Here is a 21,379-nt window from a genome sequence, read left to right as displayed (position 1 = left end):
GTCCCTGTGCAGCCCAGCGAGCGGGTGGGTTCGCATAGGACCCTCCCACTTCTCTTCACCGTTGACACCGTTCAGCGGGGAGGAAGTCGAAGACGAACTGTCCTCAGGGCCCAACCGTCTGGAATCCGACCCAGCTCCCCGGCGATGCCCCCGGGCACGTCCCTTGGCTGCTCGGTGCCCCAAGTTTCCTCAGCTGTGAGAGCTAACTAACCTGGTTGTGATAAAACTTAAATGTCGGTGTTTCCAAAGTGCCTAGACGAGGAACGCGAAGAGGGAAGGACTAGGGTGGGTGTCTGCGCCCGCAATTATAACGGAAAACCTCACGGACTACTTGGTCAATGTTTTCTTTTGTTTTTTCTCGAAGTCGTAGAAAATTAAATTCAAAACAGCCTTACAGATAATTAATTCAACCGTCTGAACCCCACAGGGGCCGGGCAGGCGGGCGGGCACGAGCTCTCGGCGAGGCGGGAGCAGAGCAGGCCCCCGGGCCGGGCGCTCCGATGGGAAGCCCCCTGCTGCTGACACCCCAGATCCCTCCGCAGCTCCGGGGGGAGAGAAAGTAGCAGTTTTGTTACTCTGTCCCTTTTGTTCAAGTCAATTTAATATCGTTTGATACTCTAAGTACGTTAAATACGTTTGAATTTTTGTGAGTCTGATTGAATTCCATGTGCTCAAATGAAAGTGAATTACAATTGGTGTAATTTAATCTAACAGCTCTGGAAATAATTAGATGAATTGTAATATTTTGAGTTTACTATAAAGTCACATTGGGGTATAGTAGAATTTAAAAAGATGGCTTGTTTTATGTAAAACAAGTCCTTTCTCCTCTTGGTTCTTTTGGGAGCTGAAGAACAAAATGAGAATCCGGCAGATGGGCTCCATCCAGAATGCGGGTCAGACGCGGCCTCCGGGAGCTTGTCCCGTATCATCCCACGTTTCAGAGCTGCCATCGGTCCATCGTTGCCATTTACTGAAAAATGAAAGCTAGCGGCCTGCAGCTGAAACCTAATAATTCTCGTCCTCATTACCCAACTTGAAAACAGCCATAATGATGACAAAATATCTTCATCTGCTACTAACAGGGTGGCATTTTAGGAAGGAAACGTTGTCCGATACAAGGTAACCACTGATGTAAGCAACATAGTTACCTCGACGGCGCTCAAGCTGGAAGCGCCGAGTGGCCCACCGGCAGCAGCGGCCCTTCCCTCCTCCTCCAGCGTCCTCCTGACCCCGTCTTTTGTTTCCTGCTTTGACGGAGGAAATTGATTTTTTTTCTCGGTGGAGGGATAAAAGACGAATGTTAAAAGGTGTCGATTGCATTATTTTTCAATGTGGAGAAAGCACCCAATCCTGTGGTCGGTTAACTAATTTCAGATATCATTTTATTTTCCTGGCCACCCGTGGGTTTGTCACCGATTAATTAAATGCTTCATTTCTTTTATCTAATTGAGGCCATTTCTACCTCTGATGAATCATTTCATAAAGTTTGTTACAAAGAAAATTGCTTTGTGAGGGACTGTTTTTTGCAAAGAAAACACACAAAAGGCTCTGTTTTGCCCTGTCCTGTGGCAAAGGCCTTCCCAGCACTGCAGGGGAAGGGTCCCTCTCAAAGGGGCCAGTCTCTTCCTTTGTTCACTGAGGCCCCTGACCCCGAGCTGCAAAGCAGAGGAGTGAGCCTTAACGGCAGGTGCAGCGAGCACTGATCCACCAAGGGGCCGGCGTGAAGCCAGGGGAATCGGAGCTGCATTCAAGTGCGGGTCACTCAGCCCAAAGACACCTGACAATTTCCCAATAAGCTCTTTGAAGCTCCAGCCTTCAAAGTCATCATTGGCATTTGGTGATTTCCTCAGCTGAAATAATTATCACTCATAACAAGAGGTCACCAGTTCTGATGCCTGCAGAGGCCACGTGAGGAAAGCAAGGAGCCAGGCCCACCAGGTAGATGTGACCAGACACTGTGGTCAGACGTGGGAGAGCTCAGCCTGCATCCCCTGAGCTCCCGCGTGCCTGCCCTGTGGGGGTGCTGGCCCCGGGTCACAAGAGTTCCTAATTTTTTAAAACGTATATGTCTTTATTGATTTTTTTTTTTTAGAAAGAAAGGATGGGAGAGAGAGAGAGAAACATCGATTGGCTGCCTCCCACACACCCCTCACCGGGGGTCGAGCCCACAACCCAGGCATGTGCCCTGACCTGGAATCCAACCAGTAACCTCCTGGTGCCAGGGGTGATGCCCAACCAGCTGAGCCACACCAACTGGGCCGAGAGTTCCTAATTTTTTAAGAAGAGCTATAAATCAGGATTTTCATTTTAAAAGCTGGAAACTATTAAAATGGATTGAAACTAGACATCAATTACAAGAAAAAAACTGAGAGACACAACCACCCGGAGGCTAAGTAACATGCTCTAGACAATGAATGAAAATGGGTTAACAGCGAGGTCAAGGAGGAAACCAAAAGTGACCTTGAGCAAATGGAAATGGAAGGACACAAAATCTATGGGTCACAGCGAAAGCAGACCTCAGAGAAGCTCACAGCACTACAGGCCTGCCCACCAAAGCAAGAAAATTCTCAAATTTGGAATCTGACCTCACACCTGCAGGAAGCCCAGAGTGAGTGGGAGGAAGAAATAATGAAGATCGGAGCGGAAATAAATGACAGAGATGGAAAAACCATACAAAAGATCAAGGAAACCAAGAGCTGGTGCTTGGAAGAGATAAACAAGATCGGTGCACCTTTGACCAGACTCATCAAGAAATCCAGAGAGAGGACCCAAATAAATACAATCAGACGTGACAGAGACACACGGGGACACACAGGATATAAGAAAATACTACTAGCAACTAGATGCCAACACACTGGACAATTTGGAAGAAATGGGTAAATTCCTAGAAACATACAGTCTTCCAAAACTGAATCAAGACGACACCGAAAATCTGAACAAACTGATCACAACTAATGAAATCGAAGCCATAATCAGTAAACTCTCCGCAAACGGAAGTCGGGGACCAGGTGGCTCCACAGGTGAATTTTACCAAATATTCAAACAAGAGCTGACACGTGTCCTCCTCAGACTGCTCCCTCCCTCAGGAGGAGGGAAGGCCCCGCTCGCTATGGGGCCAGCACCTCCCTACTTCCGGGGCTCGCCTGCTGAGCGTCAGAACTGGGCCAGGTGACCGTCGTGACAAGATTATAAAACTGGCGGGAACCTTGCAGAGCACCTGAATTTCAGCTCGTTCTCACCACCCAAGGTCAGGCCCCCTCCCATCGCCGCACGTTCCACCCGTTGCCCCCCCCCAATCTCATGGCTCTTGGCATTTTCTGTCTGGCTGACTTCACCGGCGCAGTGCTCCCCAGATCATCCACGTTGTCACAAGCAGGGGCCCTCGTCCTTCCTTGGGGACGAGTGGCGCCCGTTCCGTCTGTGCTCCGAGGAAGTGGCTCTCCTGCTGGAATAAACCCCAGCTGGCTCTCGCCAGGGACCTCAGAGCTGGAAGCCCCGGGTCTGTCGTAGACGGCGCTGGGCGAGCAGTGCGGGCGCTTCGCTGTGCGCCGGCCCGCTGCAGGCGGCTCACGCTCGCTCACAAGTCTCCCCCCTCCTCCGCTCGCCCGCCAAGGCGGGATCCGATTCCCGCAGCGTGGCAGAGGGAGCAGAAGAGGCCGGGCCACGGCCGCACCCACTCAGGCTCCTGTCGCAAAGAGCGCAAAGCAGTAGACAGGCGGGGGGTCCTCCGGTCACCTGGTAGGTAAGTGTCCCCGAGCACAGCAGGTTGGGGCAGCCGGAGGAAAAGCCACTTCATTGGAGGGGACATTTCATCCCAGCCAGAAATAGAGATCCCTCCTGGTTTTATTCCACATCGCTCTGCTTTTTTCGATGCTATTGAGGTGGAAACACCTTGACATCAAAGGGCAGAAACCCATGAAAGGCACTTCTGTCTCCTTGACTCCGTCTCAGAGGCAGACATTGCCACCCTCTCCCCAGCCCGTCCGTCTGAAGGTGACCTCGGACTCAGACGAGAATTCCGAGCCTGGGGGTCGGCGTCACGCATCGGGGACCAGGGGAGATTAAAGATGGGGTATGTGTGGCTCACACTGGAGACTTCGTGTAGCCAGCCGGGCTGCTGACTTGGGGGGGCAGGGGGCAGGAGAGGAAGATGTGCGGACCCCCTTACTACTTTCCTTGAGGCGAGAATTGTCTGGTCATTTACATTCAGGAAATGTTGGCTGCGTCTGGCCCGCTCAGGGAAGGTGTGTCGTCTGCCTAGCAGAGAGAGAGAAGAGGAACGGGGTTCATTCTCTCCCGAGCCCAGTGCCCCCCCCAGATCAGAGTCTAGCCAGGGAACCTGCAGACCTCCTGTGTGTTCCCTCCGTGTGGGACTCCTGAGGTGCCGGCACTGCTCGCAGCGCTGCACAGCATGAAGGCCTTTAGTGCCCGCGGGGGACCCTGCGAGGTGGGCGCCACCAGCGCTGCGCTGCCAGATTGGGACGCGGAGGCCGGGAGTCTCAGCAACTTGCTCGAGGTCACCCAGAGGTGAATTTGAGGCTGGAGCCAGGCACTGTCGTCTGCAGCCGGTGCTCTTGATTCCCGTGCTGGGAATAGCTCACAGATCTTCCGCAGCCTGCGGAAGAAGTTGGTCAGGAAGGACAGCGTCCTACCTCCTGCATCCCCGAGAGAAAAGGGACATCGCAGCACCAGGGCATCCCGGCCCGCGGTGGGGTTTCTGCACCTCGCTTTGTCCTGTGAGCTGAGGTGCAGCCCCGATGCTGGGCCGGGAGGCTCTGCCGTGAATTGGCCGCGGGGCGCACTCGCGGGGTGCTGCTGCCCCTTCTGATTACCCCCTGAGGCTGTACCCTGCTGCCCAGGCTCCAGGCACACCGGCCGCCACTGTGTGTGAGGGGGCGGGAGGGAGACAGAGAAAAAAGGGAAGCGGAGAGGGAAAACCAGAGACCTGGTGAACCCACTGCATACACTGATTTGTACTTTTCCAGGGGTCCAGCTTTAATGAGGAGCCTCTGAGCTGCAGCCGATAAAACGGCTCAGATTTGGTTCCACAAAGGCCGTCGTTAGCTCACGTCTTATGGGGTCCCAGGGGTGAGCCTCACTTGGGGAGAAACTGGTTCCAAAGTACAATAGTCATCGAAACTCAGTCGGCCTCCACCCTTTGGTTCCATTTTAGCTTCATTCTCTTTTTTTAGGGTCTTGATGTGGAGCCTTTGGAAGCCCCAGGCCGCCTCCCACCCAGGGGACAGCGCTCCTAGGCCACAGCAGGGATTTTTGCCCTGTGGTTGCAGGAGAGCCTGGATTGGAGTCTCATCAGCCAGAGCACCCGGGGCTTGGGATGGACTTAGCCAGGACGTGGGATGTCAGTGGACCCGGCCACGCTTACTGGCTCCTCCTGGCATGGACAGAGGGTTTCAGTCTGTCCAAACCACTAAGGTGAGAGAGCGGGGAGTCGATTCACCATAGAAAGTTGGGGTGTTGTTACCTTCGTGAGGAGCAATGGACCTGAGCAGGCAGGAGCCATGTCCGTGGGGAAGCGATAGAGAGAAACGGCGCCCACCCAGCGAGCCCATTTAGACTCTCTGCCCGACACAACCAACTACATCCCGATGGGTTTCTGTGCTGCGGTTTGTTCTTGTGAGTAAAAGGTAATGTATCTGAAAATGAATGAAAGAGTTAGATACGGTGGGCACAGGAAACTATTCTGTGACAGTGTAACAGTGGATACATGTTTATACACTTGCCAAACCCGTGGAATCATACAGCACAGAGAGTGACCCTATATAAATGGGGGACTTTACTTAGTAACAATGTATCAGTGGCTGATTGGTTACAAGTAAACTGCACGATATGCCAGATGTTTGCAAAGGGGAGACTGTGCGTCGGGAGACGGGTGTACGGGAATTCGCTGAATATTCTGCTCTGTTTTTCTGTTAACCTAAAATTGCTCTAAAAATGTCTATTGATTAAAGAGATACCGTGAGCTATACTTACCTGCCTCTCAGTTCCTCTAGAATGAACTCTCCCTTAGGGCAGGCAGGTGTCGGCTCCACACTCGGTCATGTGGGAGCTGGCCCACAGAATAGGCCCCACCCTTGGATCGGAGACCACTGGATCAGGAATGTTTGAGAATTAAGAATTTTTCTGATTTTAGAAAAGAAGTGAGGTCCGCGCAGCATGCGCAGGGTTATATAACAGCCCCAGCTGGATCTCCACAATCAACACGTCTGTAATTCTGCAGCCAAAAATAAAATATGAATTTCACACGGAGGCTGTACATAGCCTCACATCAGTGCAGGTCAGGTTTTGCCTCCACACGAGTTACAGAATATTTGCATTTGATGAAAATTCATTTTGTTTTTCATCACTGGAGCTTGGTGTCAGAATCATCCAATGACTTATTTTTAAAGAAGTAATGAATCCACTGTCTCTGGAACTGTCAGGGTTGGAGGTGAGGGTCAGAGTGGGCTGTGGTGACAGTTCCCCCGGCTGTCCCTCCCCACTCCCCCAACCCTTCCCAGAAGCAACACAAAATGTCCCTCTGAGCAAGGAAGGCTTCCCTCCCTCGCTTCCCCACCTCCAGGGGCTCTGAGATCTGTGGCTTCCCCGCCTCCAGGGGCTCTGAGATCTGTGGCTTCCCCGCCTCCAGGGGCTCTGAGATCTGTGGCTTCCCCGCCTCCAGGGGCTCTGAGATCTGTGGCTTCCCCGCCTCCAGGGGCTCTGAGATCTGTGGCTTCCCCGCCTCCAGGGGCTCTGAGATCTGGCGTGACCACACTTAGTCTCCGCTCTGGGTGACGCCGCCTGTATTCTGTCAACATGGAACAAAGGCAGAGGGGGAAGAGCTCCCCACTTGTCTGGATTTCCCTTCACTGTCTGCCTTCAAAGCTCCCCCAGCTGTCCACAGGCCTCTCTGCTTCTCGCTTATGCTCATTGAGGGGTAAAAACAAGGAAGACAGGAGGACAAGGGAAAGAAACGTCTTATCCTGGGAGCAGCAGGTCTGCACCTCTCCTAATTGTGTTGCCTCAGCTCCGTTCGCCTGCACAACCAGATAGAACCAAGTGGAATTCGCTAAAAACATGTGCCGGCCAGTTTCCCACGGCCCCCGAGTGGGGCCTTGGCGCATCGGTGCCCATTATTGCATAAAGCCCAGCGCAGCTGAGTCCTGTCCACAGTGATGGGCTGACAGCTGGCGGGTCAGCGTCCCTGCCATCAGTGATCGGATTTCCAAGGGACGCTCGCACCTGGGAAAATCTACAGTGTTTCCGTCTCTGAACGTCCTCAGGTTATTGCCCAAGCGTTTATGTGTCATTTGGATCCACAGGGGTGCTGCTGACCTTACAGTTTTTAGCCAAAATGAGTTTCCATGATCATTAGAAAGGCTGGGAGCGGGCTCACAGCCAGAGGGGTGCAGCGGGCCCGTTCGCCCTTCCCAGAACCTCCTGGTGGCGAATGAAGACTTTCTCTTGCACGGGGCTTCCCCAGTGATGTGAACGGTGAGAGGGGAATGACTGGGGACTGAGCAGCAGGACAACCCCATCCTTGTGCCTGGCACCTGGCCTTGCGTCCCGTGAGGCAGCAGGCTTGCTGGTGCCTCCCTTCGCTTCTGGGAATGTCCCTCTTCCTCCCAGGCTCCTGAAGGTCTGGGGAAAGTAAAGAAACTCTTCAACTCTCTTTTTCCCCTCAAAAACATTGGTAACCCTAGTCTACAGATGTTAGTGTGTCTGTTTTCTACACCTGGGTAGCTCAGCTTGCTACAGTGTCCCCTTCCATCTCTGTGAAACTAAGTAGCTCCTGCTGAAAGGCCCGGGTTTCCTCAGCTGAGAACTGTTCTCTTTATGCTCGTGTTTATTCCAGGCAGTGAGCTTAGTTTTAATCAAGGACAAATAAAAACTTTAGATGGAACCTGTTATTTATAGCAAATGCAAAGCATCATTATTATCACTTCTTGTTAAAAAATACACAGGAAAATATCCTTTTTGTCATTTAAATGTGGCACAGATACACTGAGAAGCAGTACAGATGTTGGCCACAGCCTCTCAGCTGCATTCCGGATAATGGCTATTATGTTTTATTCCCGTTTGGAATTACTTGTAATAGAATGTTTATTTCTGTATGAAACTCAAATCAGGGAACACCAGTGAATTGAAATGATTGATGTTAGATATACACACACAATTTTGGAATTGGGACAACAATGGAAATAGTCCTTTCTTGGAGAAAAATCCCCCAAACTTACTGCTGTGTTAGTGACCTTGATGAGTGACCCTTGTTATGTAACCAGATGTGCCAGAAGCTCCCACAATTCTTCACAGTTGAATTGAGCTACCCCTGACCCAGGATCTAAATTTGTTTTGAAAACATCTGTGTAATTGTTGAAAATCTGAAGTGTGACTGTCTGGATTTTTAAATACCTGGTTTTAAACCATAAGTGTTAAAAAAAAAAAAAAAAAAGTATGTGTTTGTGTACTTTCTTCCATGCTCTTATTTTTATTTTGTGTTTTGGGCGACTCCTGTTCCCCTTGTTTAAGTCCCTCTTAAACGCGAGACTTCCGTCAGGAGGAGGAGGATGGGTGTGGTGTGTAATGTGTGACATATCTGAATGCAGGTCTCGTGTGTGCGTCTGGGAAAGCGCTCAGCGCTCCTTTCCTGTTCTCAGCTGCGCGTCTGCATCTTGCTGCTTTAGCGAGGAGACCCTCGGGGCGGAGGGAGACGGGTTCTCCATGGGCCTAGGAGTTAGGGGTTGACCCCAGGCATTGAGTCTCAGCTCACGGCTTTTCTGAATCCACATCTTCGCCTCACAACAAGGTCATTGGCTGTCCCCTCGCCTCTGTAAATTAGAATTCTGTTTGATCATCCCGTCTCCTTAGGCTATCTTCTGTCCCAGTCTCGGCATGTGGATATTTTTAAAGCCTTAACAGAAACCACTGTGCCTCACTTAAGCCCCAGCTCAGCTCCCTCGGGTTTCCTCGGTCCCCAGTTCACCTGAATAGTCCCGTCTCACCCCATCCCCTGCCCACAGAGGCTGTTTCCAGGGTTTCCAGGATCATAGGTGTAATTCACAGCCTTCAGAGTAACCACATTTAAGATGCAAATGGATTGTCAGCCCTGGGGTGATACTTAGTGTTACCTTACGTCATAGCCACCGCCCTTCCGTCTCAGAATGCATCAGGCAGTGCCCACGCCCCTGACTGAACACATTAAAAAGTGAAAAAATTACCCTCAGACACACCAAGTCCTTGTTGACCGTCCTCTGTGTGGAAGCCGCTGTACGTGGTAGCTCAGGACCTAGGAAAGTGGGGGAGGGCCCTGCGCCCAGGGAGCTCCCCGCCCAACGGGCACAGGACAGGTAACCAGGTAGAAAAAGGCGTGTCCTCGGGGACATGTAACGGAGGAACCGTGACTAACGGAAGAAAGGGCAGGTCTAGAAAAGCCGTCCAGAGAAAAGAACTCGGGCGAGGCTTTGATGCGTGAAGTCGCCTTCACGGGCGAGGTGCTGCGACGCGTGCGGGCCCGTGTTTGTCACGGCGCCTCTGGAGCGCACGCGGCCCACGCGCCACGCCACGTGCCACGGGGTGGTTCTGGTCCCGCCGCCCCATAAGCAGGCTCCGCGCGGCTGGGCGCTCCCGCGGGAGGCGGCGGGAGCTCTGGGCGCGGGTGCGGCCGGCCGGTGCTGAGCCCGGGGCTCGTGGGCGCGTCCGGGACAGGCTGGTCAGTCCCCACAGGTGACGTGACTCATGACTCTAGGCTGCCTTCGTGGACCTTCGCAGCCGGGCTGTACCTGCTTTATCTAAAGGAGCAGGGCTGTGTCCTGTCACCCACGGCCGTGAGGCGGTCAGGCCTGCTTGCGGTCTGGACGCTGTCGCTGAGAGTCGGGAGCGTTGGTGCCTCCATGACATCGTCATGATGAGCCACAGGGCTCTGGGCCTGGGGCCAGGTCACCCCGGGGCTGGCGCTGGGCCGGTCCCGCCGACCGCTCCTTTGGTCAGTTCATCCCTTGTCTCCCCCGGTGGTGTCCTTCCGACCGGGCGATGCTCACCTCTGGGCCCTCTCTCCTCTCCTTTCAGACGACCACACGCCGCATGGCCCGGTGTTTGTTCAGGAACCAAGTCACGTCATGTTCCCTTTGGGCGCCGAGGAGGAGAAGCTGAAGCTCAGCTGTCAAGTCAGGGGGAACCCGAAGCCTCACATCAGGTGTGTTGACCCGAGCGCGTGTCTCCCTGAGCGTAGTTTCTGTCGCTAAGTCAACAAGCCCTGGCGGGTGCCGAGGACACACACGCTCCAGGCGGCGTCCCGGGCGCGTCTGTGTCCTCAGAAGTTCAGTCCCACGTCCGTCCCAGGCAGACCGGGAGTTAAATGTCCCGGTTGACCCCCTCTCTGAAAACCTTACCATTTCTTAACTGTACTTTTCAAAAACGAGCGTATTAAAGTGCGTCAGTAAACTGTCCTGCCGGGGAAGCAAGCACTCAGAAGCCTAGAGGAGGCGGGTGAACCCGAGGGGCACCTGGACGCCAGGGAGCGGCTCCCACCTGATGAACTGCGTGAACTGGGCCTTGGGTCGGGGTCGCAGGTCAGAGCCTTGGCTCAGCCTCGCTGAGAGGCTGGCGTAAGATCCTCCCCCGGAATCCACGGGGTCCCGGGCTCCGTCCCCACAGGAAATGCGCAGAACTGGGCTGGGTGCCTCCCACGGGGGACTGTCAAGCCACCGTAATCGCCTGGTGCTGCGTGGTGGCGGTTTCTGTGGCTGCTTTGTCTTCATCATTACCCCACAGGAGGAGTGTTTCTTCCATTGATTTTTAGGGAGGGAGGGAGGGAGAGGCTGAGAGAAGACGTTTACCCGTATCAGAGTCGCCAGCAAAGGCAAGGGAGAGTGGGGAAGAGGCAGTGTGTAAAGAGAAGGCTAAGAATTTTCCAAAGTTAACTAAAAACTCCAAGCTATAGATTTAGAAGCCCAGTGACTTGAACTGTAAGCGGTACAAATAAAAATAAAGCCTCATTAGAATTATCACAGTGAGACAGTAGACGCCAAGTCGAAGACAGGACCATAAAATAGCCAAAGTTGTAGCACCGATAACCTTCAAAGAGACAGTTAAACCCGCAGCGACTTGTCGGTAGCCACAAAAAATCAAGATAGAAAACAGTCTTCACTATGGAGAGAAATTAACTGTCGAATTTCTTTATAGCAGAAATACTGTTTTTAAGGACAACAAAATCCATAAGTTTTTAAGCAGACACCAAAGTTTGACTCCAGCAGACCCTCCCTAAGGAAAATTCTAAAAAATACGCTTTAAGCAGAACAAAAATGACCCCAGAAAAAATGATAAGAAAAGCAAGTAGTCAAGGATTAGTATTTCCACATAAAAATTAATTGCACTAAAGAATAAAAGTAATAAAAACAATACTGTCTTGCAAAGACAAGAAAAGACAAAACTCATGACAACAATAGAAATAAATCGGAGACATACTGCACAATGGATTATCTATATGGTTAAAAAAATGAAACACGGTTGGACCCCCACCTCACGGCATGTACGGAAGATCAACTCCAGGGGATCAGAAGACCGACGTGAAAACATTACAGCACTTTTTTAAAGGAAATAGACAGACGTATCTATGACTTTGGAGGGAAGAAGTTTCTCGAATATGACAAAGTGTTTAACTTCAGGAATGTAGAGAATTTTGTTTGACAGAATCTACTGAGATGAGTAAATTACAAGCTTCCAACTGAGAGAAGATATATTTAATACTACTGCTGACAAAGGATCAATACCCGAAGAGTTTAAAGAATTCCCAGGAATCTAAAGTAAAAAACAAGTCGCCCAGTAGAACGGGACCAAAAGCCTTGGTTCGGTGCTTCTAAAAAGAGGAACATAAAATGTCCATTAAATGTGTAAAAAGATGGTCAGGGCCATTAGTGAACAGAAACAGACAAAGTAAAACTAAAATGACACACTTGCCCAGACAGTGCGGCTCAGTGGCTGAGTGTCGCCCTAGGAACCAGGAGGTCATGGGTTCGATTTCCAGTCAGGGCGTGTGCCCGGGTTGTGGCTCAATCCCCAGCAGGGGGCGAGCAGGAGGCAGCCCATCGATGTTTTGCTCTCATATCAACATTTCTTCCTCTCTCTCCCTCTCCCTTCTTCTCTCTCTAAAATTCAATAAAACTATTTTTTAAACACACACACACCCCCCAAAAAAACCCAACAGCTCCCTAGTGGACTACACCATCAGGGTGAACATATAAATTATCTTCCAAACCGGGACACTTTTCAAGAGAAAGGCCACTGTTAATAACTGTTCTAGGACAGCAGGTGTGACCTCACTGGAGTGGACAGACTGTGGAGTGATTGTCCCTGTAACAGGTTGACTTCGAGGCTAAATCAAGCCCTTGAATGTGCTTCACGTTGTAAAAAGTAAATGGGAGAGGCGAGGTCCCTCTATCCGTAAGCGTGGAGCGAATGGCCCGGGTTTAGCGCACAGCCCCATGTAGGTTCACGTGTCGGCCGCAAATGGAAACAGTTTTGTAGCAGAATTTGGCTAGTTGCTGCTTTGTTTCTCCCCAGACTGTGACCTTTAATTAACATGGCTTTTGTAACATTGTGTTTGGAGATACAGGGGCTTGTTGGTTATTTAAAACCTGCCAGTGAACAGGAGCCTATTATGTTTTTAAAGATTGCCAGAGAAGCTGAGAAGATTTTCCTCATATGCACTAGCAGTTGCTGGAACCTTGTTTTTTCCTGGGCCTTTGTCACTTTCTCTGGCACAGAAAAGCCGATTGGCCCCCGGAGCTAAAAATCCCTCCCTCCCTCTGGCTGAAGGACAGAGCAGGGGAAGCATGGGGCGGTCAGGTGTTTTCAGACCCCTCTCTGGCCGCACCTGTCCAGTGTTCAGGCTGACTTTGGGGTAAAGAAACAGTAGGAGGAATTCAAAGCGAGCTCTCCAAGGGAAGCCTCAGGCGCCCCCACTGACCCCGAGCGTTTGTTCCCGTTCCCTGGGCTGGGCCCTCTCCATTTTCCCTGCCCCTTTAGTTTGAAATGATCGACCCAGACCCAGAAAACTTGAAGGAGTGTCGCCTTGTGCCCGCTTCCCTTGCACGGAAGTCCCCTAAGGGCGTTGCTCTTGCCAGGCTCACAGCTCCCCTTTCCTGACAAGCAGCGGCCACAGACCTGGTTGGAGTGATTTTGTATTCAGTTAGGTGTGCAGACGGCACAGTCCAAGTCCAAAAGGTCCTGCCCCTTCTCCCCGCGGAGCTGAAAGAGTGAACAAAGAAAGGGTTTTGCTACCGCAAACCCACCAGGCAGCTTCCCAGCCAGGCCCAGACTGTAAACCTTCAGAGCTGCACAGCGCCAGGGGTGGCCTGTGTGCAGCCTCAGTCTCCGCAGAGAATCTCATCTTAATTCCCCAGGTGGTTCAAAACTCAGCTTCTGAGACTCACGGATCTGTCCTGGCCCTCGGGAAAGTCTCCTTTGTTCCAAAGGCACCATTTCTGTATTACACTAACTTAAGAGATTCCTCAGACACTGAAAACAAATTGTGAAATTTTCAGGAGTGCTGCAGTGGGGACGAGATAAGGAATTCAGCGCGGCCCACATCCAAGCCTGCAGCGCAGAGCCAGGCGCAGTCTCTCTAACGGAAACTCAATGCGTTTCCCAGCAAGCACTGGAGTTTCTAAACAGTCTCTGTCCCTTGCTCTTTGCATGTAAAGGCAAGTGATAAAGGAGATCAGGGACTCTGTGCAGAGCATTTGGCTGAGGTGATAGGTGGGGACAGGCCTACGGAGGAGCTCTGACTGTCCCCAAAGCCACAGTGCTAAAAAGACTCCCGTGGTCTCGTCCCTGAACCCCGCACTCTGCGTGCAGCTCACATTAGTTTGCAATTTCCTCTTTGGCTCCTTAGATTTGTCATATTAAATTGCTTGACTATCATTTGAAGTGAGAGTTGTGGCTGAGACGTGATCAGTTGACTCAAGAAAAAATGTCGAAGGCAGACAGCCAAAGCCAGAGATTCGTATGCATGCAGACCTGCGAAAATGTGCCCCAGCTGCTCTCTTTTTATTGCTTATCACCTCCCTGTCTGTGTCAGAGCACAGAGAGAATTTCCGTCGAGCCCAAACACGGCGTCGGTGTCTGATACCATCTTCTGACAAGCAGACACATCGAGAGCCGCGTCCCCTTTCCAGCTTCTGGCCCAGCTTCCCAGCCCTCCCGTTCCTAACATTTTGCGTTTAAAATACACAGATGCGAGCAGACATACACAGCAGTGCTGGGGTGGGTTCCACGCTTCGGACACTGCATGACCAAAGCGAAAACATCCAGCAAAGCAGCAAAATATGTAGCCAAACACGCAAGTGTGTATGGAGCCCAAGAGTGTCAAGTTCTGGGCTGCTGAAGGGAGAAAGCAGGGGACCCAGGCACATTCTCTACGGCGAAGGCCCGATTCCTGCGGACAGGAGAACTCCGTAGGAAACCGGGGGAAAGTTTGAACAGTTCTGACCAGGAAGAGTGAGGGAGACTTTTTTTGAAAGAGGTGTCCTTTCAGGTGACCTTGAAGTGTGTGAGGTCTCCACAGAAAGGGCTCATTCGTTAAACATCTGCTTTTGTTGACGCCAGATATCCGAAATCTTGAGACTGACTGGCCCGCACGCCCTCGCTCATATCCGTCTACATCGCGGGCTCCCCCGAGGGCCCCAGGATGAGTGTCTCGCGTTTCCTCTCTGCTCTGGGTCTCATTTTCTGTCTCCTGCTGTGAACGCTACTATAAGACGGTTGATGTCAGAAACTCCAGCGATTCTATTGTCATCACCTGATACAATGTGTCGGATTTGGGAGGGAGGAGAAGAAAATAAGACAGTTGCTAAATTGTATCAGCTCAAAAGTTCCTAAGTGTTCAAATGACTTATTGGTTAAGATAAGCTCCCTTTGAAATGTTATTAGCATTTTTTAAAAAAAGAGGAGCTCTTGTTACTAAAGATTTGCTATTTAAGAGCGTGAATCCCACTAAAAGTAATTTTTTGAGCCAAACATAATAGTCAGGTGCTCAGATGAGCCAAGTAAACAAACACCAGAGAAGAGCAAAACCTTTAGCCTCTGTCACCTGGTCCCTGGATCTGAACTTCCTGGGCTGGCGGACGGATGTCTGAGGGCCAGTGGCCAAAGGCATCTTCTCAGCCATCCGAGGTCAAGGCCAGCTTAGTCCCTAAGACAGTGTTGGGGTCCCTCGGCTTCGCAGCCGGCCATTCCCGTCACATTTGGGACCAAATCGAAGCAAGGCTGCTGCGGTTTCATCAGGTACTCGGCCATCTCCCTGAGAGCCGTGGCTTCTGTCATCTGTGGAGACCTAGTTAAAGAATTACTGCACACTGGAAGGAGCCCTGTTTGGAGAAAGTTGTGCAAGATGCTAAGGAGAAATTCAAAAAGAAAACGCAAACCCACAGTGAAGTGTCTGTAGCATCATCGGTAGTTAAAAGCAGGTGTTAACATTTTACAGCCATTGTTTAGGTAAAGGACACGCTCTCCCTGTAAGTGTTTAATTTGTCCCCACTGCTGGGGGCAGCATTTCCAATGTTTTTTCACCATAGTTAAAAAGTCATGATGATTTTGCGGGCTACTGCCAGTTGCTGTGTATGTTGGACAATTCAGAAATGCTGATTGATATTACAGGGCTTTATCTCTTGGCATTTTCACACCACAGGTGGAAGTTAAATGGAACAGACGTGGACATAGGCGTGGATTTCCGCTACAGTATTGTTGAGGGCAGCTTGCTGATCAGCAACCCGAATAAAACCCGAGATGCGGGGACGTACCAGTGCGTCGCCACCAACTCCTTCGGAACCGTGGTCAGCAGAGAGGCCAGGCTGCAGTTTGCCTGTAAGTCATCACCGCGTCGCGCTGCAAATGTTGCTTCGCGTGTTTGTGCCACTGAACTGACACACCTTCAAAACAGTTTCTTTTCAGAAAACAAACCGATTTTAATTTGTTGTGTGATCATCTTTGCCCTTTTCTCGTATTCTGAAAATACCTTGTTTGTAGGATAAATTGTAAATCTGCGTGGGAAGAGAGATGGCTTCTGCTTTTATGAGGATTGAGATAGTTTGATGCTGCGATTGTTTGGTTATGTGGTGCTCTGTACACACATGTAAACTTACGTACACAAAATTACACACACACAATATAAAGAGTGTGTATAAACAAGAAAACAGCCTGGCCGGTGTGGCTCAGCGGTTGAGCATCGGCCTAGGATACAGAAGACAGAGGTCAGGCACATGCCCAGGTTGCAGGCTCGATCCCCAGCAGGGGGCGTGCAGGAGGCAGCCATCAGTGACTCTCTCATCATTGATGTTTCTCTCTCTCTCCCTCTCCCTTCCTCTCTCTGAAATCAATTAAAAGAAAATATTAAACAAGCAAATGAACTGCCATTAATACTCAATACGAGAGGTGTTCAAGCATAAAGCTCAGTTAAGAGAAAACCTGGATAGTCTATTCTATAATTCTCTTTCCGATTACATAAATTAGGAAAATTTAAAAACAACTATAATAACAGAATGTTAAGACAATGAAAGTTACCTTTATGTTATACCTTTTATGTTTCTAGTTTAGAGTATTTAAAAAACAACTTGCCCTCTCTTAAGACCAGCAGCTCATAGAAGTTCATGAGACTATTGACTATGAACGAAAGTGGAATTTGGAAATAGCAAGTGGCAAATAAGCTCCCCAGGCAAGAGCAGCGAGCACAGTGGAGCACAGAGGCCTCTGAGGGTTACGAGCAGCCCCGTGTGTAAGGGTTTGTGTATTTGCACACGATTATATATTTCCTGGTGTAAAATCCCCACTCAGAGCAGCGCAGTAACATCAGAAGGTTTATAATCACAGAATCAGTTAGCAGTAACACTGTAGAATATTCTCATTAACAAAATCCTCTCCGGGAGCTTGGCATCAAATACACCTAATATCCGGGGCTCGATCCATTACTGCCGTTTGCTGGCATTTTTATGAGCTGGGAGATGAATTCTCTAAGTCCTGGGAATAGATGGGACTCCAGGATTACTTTGTGTGTGAATGTCTTCCAAAGGCTCGTAGGTGTGCAGAATCACAGGAGGGTGACATGTCTGATTGCTGCCCAAGAAAGTGTTTATTTCTCTGGGTTTAATGTAAGTCTAATGGCCACACTGACTTTTTAGTTTTGACAAATGAATTTTGTTGGGTTCATTTTGGAAAATAACCATAGAATCGTGATTAGGGAAAAGCTCTGTATTAAGTTACTCTTGTACTTATTTAATTTTTGGATTTCATAGTGTAGGAAATTTTTCAAAACAACTCCTCCCGGCCGAGGTGGCTCAGTGGTTGAGCATCCTATCATGTCGATGTTTCTCTCTCTTTCTCCCTCTCCCTTCCTCTCTCTCTAAAAATCAATAAAAACATATAGTTTAAAAATAACAACACCACTAAATACAACAAAAAAGGGATCGGCACAGCATCACTGACTTTTTTGTTTTTCTAACTTATGACATTTAAAAAAACAAATGACCCAGGCTTCAGACTATCCCTGTGTAAAAATCCAGGCATTTCTGCTCCCAGAATATCTGAAGGACAGAATCTCAGTCTCAAGGTCAGTCATTTGAATGCGATAGTTCAGCCACAGTGGAAGCTCTGTCCTCCTTTTGTGGGTGAATTGGCCTGAGGCCTGGTGCCTGAAACTCACCTTGCTTATTCCACCAGGAGTGTGATGTGGGTACCCTGCCCCCCCACCCGAATCCTAGGCCCATAACCATCCAGCCTGAATAATTCTGAATAAACGTGGAGAGCTCAGCTCTTCCTCACACGACATCCCGAGCCATGGCCGACTGCTCTGGTTGTTCCAAACACAAAACCAACCCAACATCACTTCCTTAAAATTGAGCTAAATGTGCTCATTGTCACCATTTTCACATCCGGTGTCACGGTGTGATTTTCGTTGAGCTTTTAAATCTGTGAGAATCTAACCGTGGCCCTTTATCCTGTAATTCTTCTCTCTTCCAGGTACTTAACTCACAACCCACTTCTACACAACACACCCAGTTCTGCTCACTGACTGTGTAGAAAGGTCCTCAGTTCCGCGCCTGTGCTTTGACCTTGTGAAGGTGGGGACAGTAGCATCCATGATAGCAACTTTGTTTCCAGCGAGTGCAGCTGACACTGACATTCACTTTTCTTAAAGCCACAGTTGCTTATTGTTACCTTATCTTAAACATAGTTACACAAAATCTGAGCATTGATTTTTCATCAACGTCGATCCATCCTGAGCTCCCCAGTCATGTTCTTACCCTAAACTAAGAGTATTATATTCACCCCCATTAAATTCACCTTCTGAATAGTGACCTTTTGTTCCATCCACGTTGAAATTGTTTTCAGTCTTTTTTTTGTCTGACATATTGATTGTCCTCCGTTAGTGTCAGCAGAAACTTGGATAAGCGTGTGTCCGATCGGATAATTGATAGGACGTGTTGGCCAGGGCGGGGCAGCCTGCCAGCAGGGAGCGTCCCCTAACGTGAGATGAACTTTACAGTCAATGTTGTTTGCATACTCTTGCGTTAGCTACAAGTTTACCCAGACGTGCTGCAGTTGAACCCCGGTTTCTCCTACTTATGCTGGAAGTGATGAGGGTCTTTGCCAGATGCCTCGCTGAGATGCAGAGATGCTGTTCCTACCGCACCCGCCCTGCCCGGGCCCTGTGCGCCCCGCTAGGTCGTCTCCAACCATTTATCAGACGGCAGCCGGAGTAATCTTCCAAACATGCAAATGAGATCGTCCCACATCCCCGCTTTATGCCTTCACCGGCACTTAGAATAAATCTGATTCATTACTGTGGCCTCATTTTAATTCCTGGGAAATGACAAACTATCTTTTGCACCAGGACTTGATACATGAGTTGCCTCTGCCCGATGTGCTTTTGTCCTGATTGTCACAGGCCCCTTCCTGTGATCCTGAGCTTCCGGTTAGGTGTGACCTCCTGAGAAAGTCTCCATATCACCAGGTCTTACAAAGCAGCGATTCCGGTCGTGTCCCCTCTCCCCACTACCTCCTTCCCGCCTCTGCGTCCGCACAGCAGCACCCTCCATTTCAGCCCTTAGGACCCAACGCAACCTGGAATGGTCCAGTGTATTTGTTTCTCGTTACTTGACTCCAGTGAGAATCTGTGTTCTACGAGTCAAGACTGCCTGGCTCATCCTCGGGTCGCCAGAGTCTGGGACACTTTGTATGTCTAAATGAAGGGGTCCCTTTATTATTGTTTTTTTAAGTTTTAATCTTCACCTGAGGATATTTTTTCCATTGCTTTTCAGAGAGAGTGGAAGGGAGAGAGAGAGACATTGATGTGAGAGAGACACATCAATTGGTCGCCTTCCGCATGCACCCCAACCAAGGCCGGGGATCGAGCCTGCAATAGGTTCGTGCCCTTGGCCAGAATCGAACCTGGGACCCTTCCGTCCGCAGGCCGACACCGGCCAGGGTGGGATTCCTTTATTAATTTCCTGCACAGTGACACCACAAAGGAAATATATGTGTACACTTAGTTTGGGGGCGATGGGTTTTTATAAACTCACACCCTTTCTGTTCAAGTTACTTTCTGGAATTGAACCTCTTGCCATTTTTAGGCTTCTTTTTCATTAAAAAGAAAATTAAAATATGCGCCTGTATCAAAAGTCCCTTTTAAATGATCGGAGTGGAACACTTCTCCGTGGTGGTGTAAGCGGAGGCGGGGCAGTGACATCTTCTGAGTGCCCCCTAGCGACCGCTCTCCCCGAGCATGTTCATGCCACCGGGAGGAGGGCAGGTCGCCTGACCGGGCTTTCTGAACGGTGACCTGCAGGTGACAGCTGCCGTCGTCTTTAGCATACGATTTTAGGGCCGAAACAGCCTTGCAGGCCTCTTGGCCTCTATCTCCTAACAAGCGCAGTTAAGGCTGGAGTGACTGCGTCAATCACTGTTAAGTGCGCGGTTCACAGGTGACAGCCGAGGAGAGCCAGCCTCGCCCTGAGCCCGGTGCTCCCGGCTCGACTCTGCTCCCACCCGCTGGCCCCACAAGCAGCACATTCATTCTCCATCCAACGGGTCACATTTCAAACCTCGTTTAAACACTTTGTATCACTAATCTTATAAGTTAGACATTCTTAGTCTTGTTTTATGAATTCTTTCTTTAGTTTTCATGTTGCTTTTGTAGACAGAATTTGGCAATCTGTCCCGTTTAGCATTTGGAAACAATGAATTCATATAAGCAAAACCTCTGCTAATGGAGAGGATGCCTTTAAGAGCCTGCCCCTCCCCCAGGTTTTTCATTCAGAGTCTCTAAGCCAGAAATCCTTCCCGGATTAAGCAGACGGAGCTCATTTAAGTCGCTCTTGATGAGGTGTGGGCGTTTGCCTGCGCCAGCAGCATTGTCATACTATTTGGAGCACATTGCGGTTTCAGGTCCCCCTGCAGGCCTAAGCCAGCAGCGGGCGCTTCCCTGTCACCTGGCCTCTCTCAGCCGGCCACCAACACCCCTCCACCGTTCCTCCTGGGCCACCTGGGGCTAGAAGGCTTAATTAACTAATTCTCCAGGGTTTAGCTAGTGCCTGCGCTTAGTTAACTTGTGCTAATAGCTGCTGAATAAATGAATAAATATAAGATTCAGGTGTTCAGGTCATCAGGCTGTGCTTGGGGCATGAGGTCAGGGACTCTCCCTGGGTCCCTGGGTGTGTTTGGAGGTGGGCATGGGCATCTCCCCCTGCGGCTGCGGAGACCGGTGCCGCCTTAGTTCCTGGTGAGGACTGTTGGGTGGGGCAAGAGGCTTAGCCTGATAAAGAAGCTCCTGTGTAGGAGGCAACAAGCGTGGCATCAGAGTTCACTGTGTCCGGAAAACCTGGCCCGAGAGCTGGGTCTGTGTGGAGCGAGAGCCCTGCCCGGGCACAGCCGCCACCCCCCGTCAGCACCCCAGTCCCGAGGTGCTTGGTCGTCACTGAGCTCATTGCCCATCACTCAGCATGCCTGAGCACGGGTATTGTCTAAGTAAATTACAATACATACTTACACACTTACTAAATGTCCTAATCACTGCTTTTTTTAAAAACATTGGAATGTGGGCTTGAGAAACTGAGAGACTCTGTGGCCTGAGCGTGGAGGGAACAGGAGGCTGTCCTTTGCTCCATTTCACTTCGGGTCCCACCGTGTCTCTAAAGCTCAGCCCCCATCAGCCGTGGAGACAGCCATGCCCCCTCGTAGGCTGTTACGGAGATTAAATTACAGACCACAGGCAGACCCCCAGGACGGTTCCCAGCATGAGAAAATCGCGTCCCCCCCCCCCCCCCCCCCCCGTCCTTTTAAAGTGAGACCAGTAACCTTTGTTAAGAGCTTAGGATAGCGGCTCGGAGGCAAG

The 21,379-nt window shown here is 50.3% G+C and overlaps 1 protein-coding gene across 2 annotated transcripts in view; it reads left to right on the top strand.

Moving 5' to 3' along the window:
* Nucleotides 1-21,379, top strand: part of CNTN4 (contactin 4) — a 375,259-nt gene that overhangs the window by 226,478 nt on the left and 127,402 nt on the right. For both annotated transcript variants that reach the window (XM_081159480.1, XM_081159479.1), the window contains exons 4-5: nucleotides 10,063-10,189; nucleotides 15,683-15,858. In XM_081159480.1, coding sequence (XP_081015606.1) covers nucleotides 10,063-10,189; nucleotides 15,683-15,858 — 303 coding nt within the window. The remainder of the gene's footprint in view (nucleotides 1-10,062; nucleotides 10,190-15,682; nucleotides 15,859-21,379) is intronic.

The sequence above is a fragment of the Miniopterus schreibersii genome (genome assembly GCF_964146895.1).
Source record: "Miniopterus schreibersii genome assembly, chromosome: 15".
Lineage (NCBI taxonomy): Eukaryota > Metazoa > Chordata > Mammalia > Chiroptera > Miniopteridae > Miniopterus > Miniopterus schreibersii.
Note: the sequence above shows the minus strand (reverse complement) of the source record. Positions and strands in the feature narration are given on the sequence as shown.